Here is a 12,291-nt window from a genome sequence, read left to right as displayed (position 1 = left end):
CAGGGCCCCCATTTTAATTTCTTTAAAAAATTAAACCACTTATTTGTGCTAATTTAATGACACTTTGAATTTAATTTAATTATATATATATATATTATAGTTTATAATCAAAATTGCAACATTAACCCATTACATTTAGTGCAATTGCTGAATAGTACATGTTATAGACTTGACTCACACTTATGATGTCACAGAATAATAATAATTTTAAATTAATCCAATCAAAAAATTCTTGCAGTTTCAATAAAAATGCATTATTACCATGCAATTTTATATTTTTGTTTAAAAACATCACAATTTGGATGAGCCAATAAAATGCCAAAAATACTAGGGGTGAACAAAATATCCAAAATCCGAAAATTTGATCCAAACCAAACCGAAATTTAAAATTTGGTTCGGATTTTCGAATTGGTTCGGATTGAATTTTTGACAAATTTCGGATTTTCGAATCGGATCGGATCGGTATACTTAAAATTCGAACCAATCCGAAATCCGAAATATAATATTTTAATATATTTTTTATTATATATATTTAATATTTTATTAGAAAATATTATATTTTAATATAAAAAAACTCAAAATTATTAATTATATTTTAATATATTTACTTTTATATATTATATATATTTAATATTATAAAATAATAATAAAATATAGAAGAAATTTACAAATTAAAAATATTTAGAATTTCGAATTTTTCGGTTTGATTCGAATTTTTTAGTTCGAATTTTGAATTTTCAGATTTTGATTATTTCGGTTCGATTCGAATTTTCAAATCGGTTCAGATTTGATAAAATCCGAACCGAAAATCTGAATGCTCACATCTAAAAGTACCCGACAAGATCAACCAAAGGCCAAATTTACAATAATTATTAATTTATATAATAGTCCTTCCATCGGCTTAAAATATATATTGTCATTTTTTATTATTCAAACTTAAAATATTTATTTCATTTTTTTTTATAAATATGTATAGATTCATTATATATTAAAAATATTCTTACATTTAGAGTTTTATACATCATAAGAGTAAAATAATATTTATTAATATTAATATAAAAATAAATATTTATATTCTAAATAGCATAAAGAATATATATTTAAAATCCCATTTATAGCCAAGCCACCAGGCCCACCCTAGGCAAGACTATAAGGAGCGCCAATCAAAACCCAAACTTTAAAATAGAGCCCATTTCAATGTATAGTTGTATTAATGGGCCCAATAGACAATCTATTTACTTTATTCTTAGTTAAAAAAAAAATAATAATAATAATAAATAAAAAAAAAAAACAACTTATTGTCTTTTTTTTAAAAAAAAAAATTGCATAAAACATCTGTGTTTTATTCATTACGTGAAACTCCTTATGTTAATATAAAGTTTGTATGAAACTTTTTTTTTTTTTCAAAATTGATATTTGGTTTTAAATAAATACCTAAATTGTACAAGTTTTATATGTAAATAAAAAGTGTAAAATATTTTAAATAAGTTTTTAAATAAAATAAATAAATAAATAACTGATTAAATCATTTTTTTTATTTTTATAAAAATAAGATAACAATTTGTCTCCCAAAAATTATAAAACGAAAAATTAATCCATTATTTATTTATTTATTTTATTCAAAAAATTTATTTAAAATATTTTACTTATATAAAATTTGTGTAATTCTATACAATTTTTTTAAAAATACATGTGAGTCTTGCAATTTTAGAAAATTTTGTACATTAATTTCTAAAATGCGATTGAACCTTGCAATCTATAAATAATAGTCTTTCATCTCACTTACCATATTCATTTTTCTATTTCCTGTATCCACTTATTTTGTCATTATATTTGAAAAGAATTATTCATTTTAAATTCAATTTAAATTTTTTAAATTAATTATTTATTTTAATTTTAATTTATATTTATATATATTATACGTATAATTATTTTTACTAATATATTCTTATTAATTACTATTCTTTGTCAAATTTACTCTCATTTTCTTTTTTAGTCTGTCTACTAAATTTACCACATTACTAATTTGGCAAAGTCAACAAATCAACGTTTAACTATTATCCTCCATCCAACACTTATTTACAACAAATGTCTTCACTTTTTAAATTTCTAACTTACTTTTTCCAAAAATACCTCAAACTATTTTTTTTTTTTATTTTTATCATTTTTTTAATAAAATATTTATTTTTTTAATCCTCGTGTCGGATCTAAACGTTCTAATTTTTGCTGACGGAGAGAATATATCTTTTTTAAATTCATACGTCTTACGATAAAATAGACACCATAGCCGAAACAAAAGAAATATGGTGCGAGATATAACTCTATGGTATGTTTCTTTAGCCAAGTTTCTCCAAATTTTATTATTTCTACTTTGCGTTTTTCGAAAAAAATATATTTTTTCCGATCACAAAATATGCCATCAAACATTTTTTCATACCAACCTCAAACCAATTTTTTTCCAAACTCGTGGGAAAAAAAAAAATAATAATAATAATAATAATAATAATTTTGTTTTAATTAATGATTTAATTCCTGGTGCAGATCTGGCATAGGTGATTGGCCACCACAGCAATGGCTTCTTCCTCCTCCATCTGCATCTTCAACCTCAACTCTGCAACTCTCTTCCTCATCTTCTCCCCTAACTTCCCCACAATCGCTTCTCCAATGGCCTCCCCAATATCTTCCCCTCTATACCAAATAATACCATTAACATCATCATCATCATCATCATCATCATCTTCTTCTTCCTTCCTCGAACCAGACACATAATTAACCCTCAGACAAACCCCATTATCCACCATCATTCTTGCATCAACAAACATATTAATCGCCATTGGCATCCCCACAATCGGAACTCCAAAATACAAACTTTCCATCACAGAACTCCACCCACAGTGACTCAAGAACGCCCCGATGCTCGAATGCCCTAAAACTTCTGCCTGTGGGGCCCAATCTGTCACCACTAACCCTCTGTCCGAAACCCTATCAAGAAACCCTTCTGGAAGTGACAATTCTTCAATTAGGGTTTCCTGTTTCTCATCATCTTCCATCAATGGCGGCAGTAATCTTAAAACCCATATGAAATTAGCCTCGCAAACCAAAAGCCCTTTTGCTATTTCCTCGATTTCTTGCTTCGACAATCTGTGTTCGCTCCCGAATGAAATGTAAACTGTCGAATGTTCTTCTTTCTTGCTCAGCCATCGGATTATGTCTGAATTCTTGCTGTTCTCGATGACGTCATATTTGGGGGGTGTGACGAGGGGCCCAACGGGTAGTAACTTCTTGTCGAGGGCAGAAGAAGCGTAGGTTAGATATTTACCTTCGAAAGCTTCAGTGGTCTTCAGCAAAGCGAATTCAGTGGACAGCTTGTAGTTGAGAAAGTAGACATCTTGATCGTGTCCGAAGACATTTTTGCGAAGGAATTCGACGGCGTGATCGAGGGTTTGCCTCTCGAAATTGTCCAGACAGAGCTCTGGGAATGGGAAATTGTCGTCGTGGCGGGAGTAGCGGTGGTGAAGATAGGATCTTGTGGCTGCTCCGACGACGGAGAAATGGACGGCTGGGATGCCTTTTGAGGAAGCAGTCGTGGCCGCCCATGGCTGGAAAACATCGAATATTACCTGTTAAGTACATTAGAGAAAATGACAAAAATATCCTATTATTAGCATTGTGTAATAATATAAAAATAATAACACTTTTTCGAAATACAGTGTAAATTAAAAAAATATTTATTATTTTAGATAGATAGTTAAATATTTTAATGTGACGGAGGAAGAGGGAGTAGTATTATGTTAATACGAAACTCAAACCAATTTAATTTGCCAAACTCAACCATAAGAAAACACAAATAGTAATAGAAATTAAAGATTACCAGATTAGGGTTTAGAGTGTCGAGGATGTGCGAAAAGCTGGTTTTGGCAGTCTGGAAGGCTTTGATTAAGGGTAGAATGAGATTGGGTGGGAGATTCTTGGTGGTGTGGTAATGGGGAGGAATTAGTTGATCAATACTATTGTCTGCAGATTGTTGTTGCTGCTGCTGCAGGTGAAGCTCGATGAGGTTAATGGAGTTCTGGAGATTGTGGGCTTGCAGGAAATGGTTGATTGAGGTGAAATTAATGGGCGTGGAGCATAAGTGGATGTCGAATGATGATGAATTTCTTATTTTGTAATTGAGGAGGCGTTTGGAGAGTTCGAGGTAGGGAAATATGTGTCCGTGAGCCAGCCATGGGAACATTAGGATTCGCAGAGAAGATGATTTCTGTGAAGAAGACGACGACGACTCCATGGATGGATGGATATATGTGAAGAAGAATGGTTTGGGGTATTGGAGGAGACAAACTCTGATCTCGATTATATCTGTATATATATATAATTAGGCATTTGTCTTAAATTTTTTTATTTTAATTTATATTTACGTGCAAAAATATTCTTAGTACTCTTGGCAGAAAGGGAGTATTAAAAAAATACTTTTTGGAAGTTTAATTGAAGAATTTCAGAATTAATTAAACATTTATTTTGTGAAATAATTTTTTAAAAAGATTCTCCCTGACTTGATTTGAAATTGAATACTATACTACTTTTTAATAATTAATGCAAAAAAGCTACACGACAAACAAACAGACAACATCGTTTATATTTAAGAAAAGGTTCCTTTTCTTTTTCCTTTTTCTTCGTTTAATTTGTTAAAGAAAACGATATATAATTACCTAAGAGAACAAATTAGTTTAAATGACAATTATCATTTACATATTGAAACGTCCTTCTATTATTATTATTATTATTATCATTATTATTATTATTATAAGATTTTAATTAAAATATCTTTATAATTTTTTATAATTTATATTAAATTTTAAATATTAATTAATATTAAAAACTAACACATGAAAGGTAAATTAGATCGTATAATTTAATTTCAATATAAAAGTATATATTAATAGTTTATACAAAAGGCAACATGATTAGTTTCAACTTGTATACTTTTATTTTGTGTTTCAAATTATGTTATCAAAATAATTATTAAATATAAATATCAAATGTAATTTATAACCATCTTTTCCTTATTGCATTTAGGTCCTAATGATTTTTACCATTAAGCACAAACTATTTGGTGTTATAATTTAGGATTACAACTTCCACAGAATTAAGATAAGCAGTCATTCATAACATTGTAATATCAAATTAGATGAATATGAATAAGATGATTAATATCCACAGCACACATATATACATAAATAAATCAAGAAAATATTTGAATGAACAATGGAACAGGAAACCTTACTTGCTCAGTCTTCTGCTCAATTTTGGTGAAGATCGGCATGGTTCTGATCCGAATTCAGTTTCAAATAGTTAGTCGTCGACGACAACGGATCGCGGGACAAGACAAGATTGCCGTTGGAATCTATTCGGCTGTAACCAACCAGATGTTCATCCATGATGATCTTGCATTCGCTCGACGCATCGCATCCCATTTTAACATCGTAGTATTTCAAGTGATCGACGATGCTGTTCCCTCTCACTGATCTGCAACGCTTTTATTGTTAAATTTAAATTTTCGCCATAGTTTAGACCCAAAAAAGATCGCCAAAAATTTTTACCTGCTACAAGTCGGGTCTTCGCCCGAACCATCACAAACCTTCTCAACTGTGTATATCAAACTACCAAATCCAACATTGTAAAGCCAGACCTACAAGATGAGGATCTTATATGTAAAAGTAAATAAACAGATTCGTCGAAAAAAAAAAGTGACTAATACTATCAGCATAGTTTAGACATAATTACATCAAAGAGATCATGGGATATACAGAGTAAGTCCTGTGTCGAAGACTAAAATGGAATGATTGAATAATCGATTAGGTCTGGTTAAGGACAACGAGCATGGTGCTTGAATTAAAATTAAATAGACAGATGCATGTAAAAAATAAAATCATTACCTCCCTTGGGAAATGGCGGTATGTCTTTTGGGGAAAATAGTGGTAATAAGGCGGCAAATGAGGCACAATATCATGTCCATTTGTGACACGAATGGTATTTGGGACCATCTGGCTGTAGTAAGTAGCGAAAGCAGCATTGCCGATTCTCGGTTGCCCAAATGTCATAACCTGAACGTCCTGCTCCTTGAGGTTGATCTGAGAATCGGGTAAGGATTCCAGTGAAAAACTTAAATACAGATCAATAAATATTAGTAAATGATTGGTTCACATCCAGAGTTTCGATGGACATGAACACGCAAAAAATGCCAAACATATAAATCAGATACCAAAATCAAAACCCAAACACCCAAAATTGTTTACACCTAAAACAATATGCTTGAGTTCCTTATTCATTAACATCGATTGAACAGGCAATTGTCAGAAACATTGGAAGATTTTAGATTGACTCGAAAAGGAAAGAGCTCTTCTAGTAAAGAGAGACAGAACCAAATACATATACACACACATATACGTGTTAAGCCAAATGACTCAAATTTCATTTTAGACAATTACCCGAAGATCAAGGCCACAAAAAGCTGCCATTGCTCCGCCCATTGAGTGCCCAGTTACCATAATTTTACCATTCCCATACAACTTCTTTATTTTCTGAACAGCACTGACAATTACAGGTCGTAATGACGTGTTATGGTAAGCTGAATAGAAGCCATGATGCACCTGAAGAAAAGAGAGATCACATGAATGTCGATATCAATATTTTCTGGGGTGGAAAATAATATGAGCTTGTGCACGCACCATTGCGCCATCAACTTCAGGGTAATCAATATCAAGCTGCTTCCAGTACAAGTCTTCCACCCAATTTTGTATACTGCAATAAGAAACACACGAAGACAATAAATTCCGACAGAGACAACAGCACAAAACATAATCATAGTAGTTCTTCATCTCTTTTAAAATAAAAATTACTAATTGAACATCAGATAGTAGTGTATCTTTATTTGTGAAATAATGAATGGTAATGTAGTGAATTATGAAGATGTCGAAGATGGATTGAACCTTTTTTCTTGAGTTCCCCGAAAGGCAATCACAGTGGCATTAAGGTCGGCTGCAATACCAACAAATGCCTGTCTCAGGCAAACAATAATCCCAAATTAGGGCCTGTGACAAGAAAATTGATAATCGAAATAGAATCCACAAAAAAAATCCTGGAATAACATCTCAAAAACCTGTAGGCAGCGTTTTACGTCAACAATCAGCTCAACTACTTCAAAACCCTGGATCCAAGAACACATAGCAAAATCAAAGCCTGCTATTAGGAAAGAACTGGTATAGTTCATATAGCATCATCAATGTTGGCGCCATGACACAGTATCACCTGACCTCAGTTAAACCATCACATCTCGAGCAGGTCCAGGTGAATAGCTCTGACAAATCTGACATATATACCTAAAAATTTCAAGCATTGAACAACAGCAATCACTCAACTATGTCAATGAGTTTATCAGGAACAGTGCTACCATATATGTGAAACATCAAAATTAACTTATAAATAATGTAAATCTAAAACGAGCCAGTTACTAAGTCCCCATCCACATACAAGTGGATGCCTCTCTCATTGCAAGAACTTGTTCGATATTCCAGAATATTGACACAAGAAGCTTCATCCTATTAAACAATTTAACCAAAACTCACAGCTGATGCATATTGCACCAAAATTCTTGCGAGCTTGGGATTATATCCGGCCTCCGGCTGTTGACTCTTGTAACTCAAGTTCTGCTCTAATTCTGCAGGGAAAACGGTGCTGTAAATTTTAGAATCAAACTATAACATATATAACATGTAATCCTAATCCAGTAATATAAGTATATTATAACATATTACTAAAGATGAAAAGCCTTGAAAGAATCAAACTGAAAATCAATGGAGCTTCATTAAAGAATTAGCAAAGAGGGGTTTTGAATCATAAAATTGATACAGCAATACACAAGCCTCCATAAATGTAATAGATGACTAAATAAAATGTTCGCTCATAAAATCAATTGAACATGGAATAAGAACCCTAACCGCCATTGAAATAGCTTCAGAAATTATCAAAGCCAGAAACTTCTACAAATTCATACCTCTACCAGATGCAAGAGCAAGAGAACATAATAATACAATCCCAACGATCAAAGTATTCCTTGCCCCCATAACTGTAGGAAAGCAAAAACAATAATTACTGTCGTCCAAAGTCCTGAATCAATACAGCACCGATTCGGAACAATCACACATACAATAATTTTAAGAACAGAAGAAAAAATCAGCATATGGAAGCATACCTAATCGATTCGCCGGATTAATTCGAAGTTTCAGGAAGATGATTCCAGCGGTATATTCCGACGACCTATATAACGCCGTCGGTTACAGCATTCTGTTCGGACGGCAAGAGACTTTAGCCTGAAGAAAATGAACTCTTATTACAAAATACTACTATATATATATATATATTCTGTATTTTTTAACTTCAGTTTAGATTTAACTATTTATGGTCAATTGGTTTGGATTTTAGAAGTCGATTAAATAAAATACTATTATAATATTAAATCATTATTCTTTCTATTTTATTATATGTAGGGTGTGTTTCTGGCCGAGTTTGGGCCGGATCAATAAAATACTATTATAATTCCCAAAAATAAGGTGCTACATTTAAGTATTAAGTAGGATAATTAGTAATTAGGTGATCCTCCGTTGCTATATTTAAGTTGGGCACGATATTTTAAATGAAAAACAGTAATTAGGTGATGTGATGGAGAGAGAAGTATATATATATATATTTATTAGAATGATGTGATGGGATAAATTGTGCGGATATAGATTAAATATAATTAATTATTTTCTAATTTAAAAATATTGCATAGTGTTTTGAGACAGAAGGAGTTTAAAATTATTAATGGACCCGAGAAACACACCCTAGATATAATAAAATTATCCGGCCCAAATTTAGGCTGGATGGCTTGGGGGACAGGAGCTGTTTTTTTTTTTTTTAAATAAATTAAAATTTTTATAATATATATATATAATTTAATAAAATATATGCTATTTGGTAAAAAATAAAATATTTTATAATATAAATAAATAAAAATTTAAAAAAATATATATGTAAATAAAATATACTTTATAATTAAATTATACAAATTAATATATATTTATATTATTATACTCCCTCAGTCCCATAACAAAGTATCCATTTTTTTATTTTAGTCCGTCCCATAACAAAGTATCCATTTCCTTTTTTATTACCTGTACTTTCTACCTAACATTACAAGTACCCTTACAACTTACAATATATTACACAAATGTCATTACCTTTATATCACACGTACTAATAAGGTTATTTTAGTCATTTCTACTTTATTCCTACTATATCTCAATATAATAGTAATGTTTCTAAAATTACGTGTAAAAAGCAAATGGATACTTAGTTTCGAGACGGAGGGAATATTTATTGCTAATAAATCAATTATATCAAAACTCCTCAAATCTCAGCCGAACCTAAATACAAAAGAAACATCAAATTTTAAATTCATCTAAAAATTCAAATAAAAATAAACCCAAACTCCCTAAAGAAACACGCTCTTAATTCTCGTAAATTAATTATAATTTTGTATAAGAATGACCATGAGTTGGATAGATTTGAAATTCTACCTATTTTTTGGAGTTGAATTCAATTATTTTGACATTGAGTCAGATATAAATTGAATATTTTCTACCATAATCAAATCTTGTCGGATCTAAATTTAATGTATTAATAATATATCACTCGTTAACATATCACTCCTTTATATGAAAAAAATAAATAAATAAATAAAAACTAACTGTAACTCTATTTAAATATTTTTATTTTGATTTATTTATGTTTTAGTATAATTTAACTATAATATTTTTAAATAAAAAATATAAATAATATATGTTGATCCGGATCCAAGTCTAATTTTATGTTAAATGTTTAAGAATTGTAAATGTATTCAATATTATGGGTCTAGGTCCATTGGGTCTTATCATATACTTCCTCCGTTTTGATACAATATTCATATTTATCATTTTTGTCTTATTTTTATAAATAATCATATCACTATAAAATTATATTTATTTTTTCATTATTATTACACAATTGTCACTACTATTTACACTAATACATTCACAAGGGCAAAAATAATTTTATCCGTACTTTTTATCAACCACCAATATAAGATCAATGTCCCTTAAATCGTGTCAAATACAACCCAGACTATAATTTTGGAATATAGTTTGGGCTCGATTTGCGTATGATCTGATCTGGATATAGTATAGGTTTGATCTGGTATCGGACCTAATAATATGCAACTGATCAATTTCAAGTCCTATAGATTCAATTAATTGATATACTTAAATTTTTTCTTAACAAAAAAAATAAAATAAATGTGTATTAAAAACTTTTTATTTTTTTTATTAATTTAATTTATAGAAATAATATTTCCGTTGTCCCAGCTAATTTGTGTCATTTAGTTTAGGCATTGAGTTTTAGTTATTGTATAATTAGTAGATAATTAAAAAAATATATTAATAAAAGTAATTATGGTTTAATAAAAATATTTATATATTAAAATTAAGATGATTAAATAGTTTAATTTAATATTTTTAAAAAAATTATATATTATGAATTTTAAAATATAATTAAAGTATATAATTATATTTTTTTTAAAAAAATACAAATTATGTGAAATGGATGAAAATTAAAATAGTGGAAAAATTATGTGGGACGGAGAGAGTATAAATTTCTTCTATTTTTCTTTGAGGTCCCTTAAGTTTACCAATTTTGAAAAAATATAATTTTTAATATTAATTATTATTCTTTATTCAATACTTATCTACTGTAAGTGTCCTCGATCATCATTAATTAATACTACTAAACTTCCAAAACTACTCCCGACTAATTTTTTTTTTTTTTATTTATGTTAATAAAATATTAGTCCTTCCGTCTTGTTCCATTTACTATAGATACAAAAATTTATTACGGATATAATTACTAAATAATTAAAAATATATTATTAAAAGTAATTATCTCTTATAATAAAAGATAATTTTATATTAAGATTAAGATAATCAATTAAAAATTTAAAAAATATATATAAATATTAAAATTTTAATATGAGAATAAAATGTATAATTTTTTTAAAAAAAATAAATGAGACAGATAAAAATAAAAAGATGAATACGATAAGTGAAGCGGAGGAAATATTTTTAAAATTTTGTGCCAGACCCAAATAGACTATTTTAACTGAACCGAGGAAATAGTTTTTTTACTTATATTATGCTCCCCCATCCTACTCTTTTTGCTACTTCCACTTGTCCAAAAATAAAAGGTATTCGTTTAAATTATTTTAAAGTAAAAATATCTATCAACTAAATACTAACATATTTATACTTTTTGTCGTTACTTTTGACTCGGATGGAAGAAGTATCCATTAAAGAAAATATACATTCATTTTTTCAGGGAGTTTAATAAATATTATATTTTAATGATAGTTTATAATAATTTGTATACAAAAAATGTTTTACTTTCATAATATGTAAAGTTAATATAAACATATTGATGTAAATAAGTATAAGTGTGATATATTTGTGATATGTAGCGAATTCATACATACTTAAAATTGGAATATATATTTTCTATTTAAACAAAAATAATAATAATTACAAATTATTTTGTAATAAATTAAGAAATAATAATATTTTATTGATTAGTGGAAGTGTGTAAGAAATTTTGACATTCTTAGCCTTTGATTTTATGTATAAAATAATTGTATGTGTGTGATGATATATTTTTAATTTAAATAAAAATGAAGAATATTTAAGTATTAGTGTATGATTAATTTTTCTAAAATAAAAAAGAGATACTTTAAAATGAGACGGACAAAAATGGTAAAAATAATATTTTAAAATTTGACGAAGCGAGTATATACTTACCATATGAACATATAAAATATTGCGGCGGCTAATTCAGCACTGTATTGAACAACAAGTAAATAGTTAGCGAATAGCATACGGTGTTGTGAATTTATACCCTGAATCTTAAGATTTATCGAACAAATCTCGTATATAAAATGCGAAAATAAATTAATAACGGAAACAAAATTCAAATAAAGTCAAAATTAAACAATAGCAAAATAAGCACAATTAAGCAAAGACACATTCACGCTCAGGTTCAATTCTGTTTCCAACTGATGGATCAATCGATGGAAGACGATCCCAATTTCTCCGATGACAACGACGGACGGCGGACGGCGGCAAGGTGCGGCTGGATAGCGGCGGCGACGAGCAGAGTGCGACCTCCGTTCTCCGA

General features: G+C 29.1%; 2 protein-coding genes across 4 annotated transcripts; both read right to left on the bottom strand.

The window, feature by feature from the left end:
• Nucleotides 1-2,324: 2,324 nt before the first annotated feature.
• On the bottom strand, nt 2,325-5,405 carry LOC127266586 (UDP-glucosyltransferase 29-like). 2 transcript variants are annotated; one of them, XM_051296869.1, is made up of 3 exons: nt 5,282-5,405; nt 3,872-4,356; nt 2,325-3,620 (listed from the first exon to the last, which is right to left on the bottom strand). In XM_051296869.1, exons 2-3 carry the CDS (start codon nt 4,283-4,285, stop codon nt 2,526-2,528), a joined length of 1,509 nt encoding a protein of 502 aa, XP_051152826.1. In that variant the 5' UTR covers nt 4,286-4,356; nt 5,282-5,405; the 3' UTR covers nt 2,325-2,525. The 2 variants fall into 2 exon arrangements, with proteins under 2 accessions (XP_051152826.1, XP_051152827.1); XM_051296870.1 differs by having other exon boundaries at nt 2,325-3,599.
• LOC127266588 (lipase-like) lies at nt 5,157-8,402 on the bottom strand. Of its 2 annotated transcripts, none has more exons than XM_051296871.1 (11): nt 8,249-8,402; nt 8,051-8,122; nt 7,623-7,714; nt 7,311-7,376; nt 7,157-7,204; nt 6,987-7,054; nt 6,726-6,798; nt 6,486-6,647; nt 5,934-6,128; nt 5,598-5,686; nt 5,157-5,523 (listed from the first exon to the last, which is right to left on the bottom strand). In XM_051296871.1, the coding sequence occupies exons 2-11, from the start codon at nt 8,118-8,120 to the stop codon at nt 5,298-5,300; spliced, it is 1,089 nt and encodes a 362-aa protein (XP_051152828.1). In that variant the 5' UTR covers nt 8,121-8,122; nt 8,249-8,402; the 3' UTR covers nt 5,157-5,297. The 2 variants fall into 2 exon arrangements, with proteins under 2 accessions (XP_051152828.1, XP_051152829.1); XM_051296872.1 differs by having other exon boundaries at nt 8,051-8,163; nt 8,249-8,388.
• Nucleotides 8,403-12,291: the final 3,889 nt, after the last annotated feature.

The sequence above is a fragment of the Andrographis paniculata genome, unplaced genomic scaffold (genome assembly GCF_009805555.1).
Source record: "Andrographis paniculata isolate CXL003 unplaced genomic scaffold, ASM980555v1 Contig76END, whole genome shotgun sequence".
NCBI lineage: Eukaryota > Viridiplantae > Streptophyta > Magnoliopsida > Lamiales > Acanthaceae > Andrographis > Andrographis paniculata.
The sequence above is the reverse complement of the archived record's forward strand: the minus strand, read 5'-3'. Positions and strand labels throughout refer to the sequence as shown.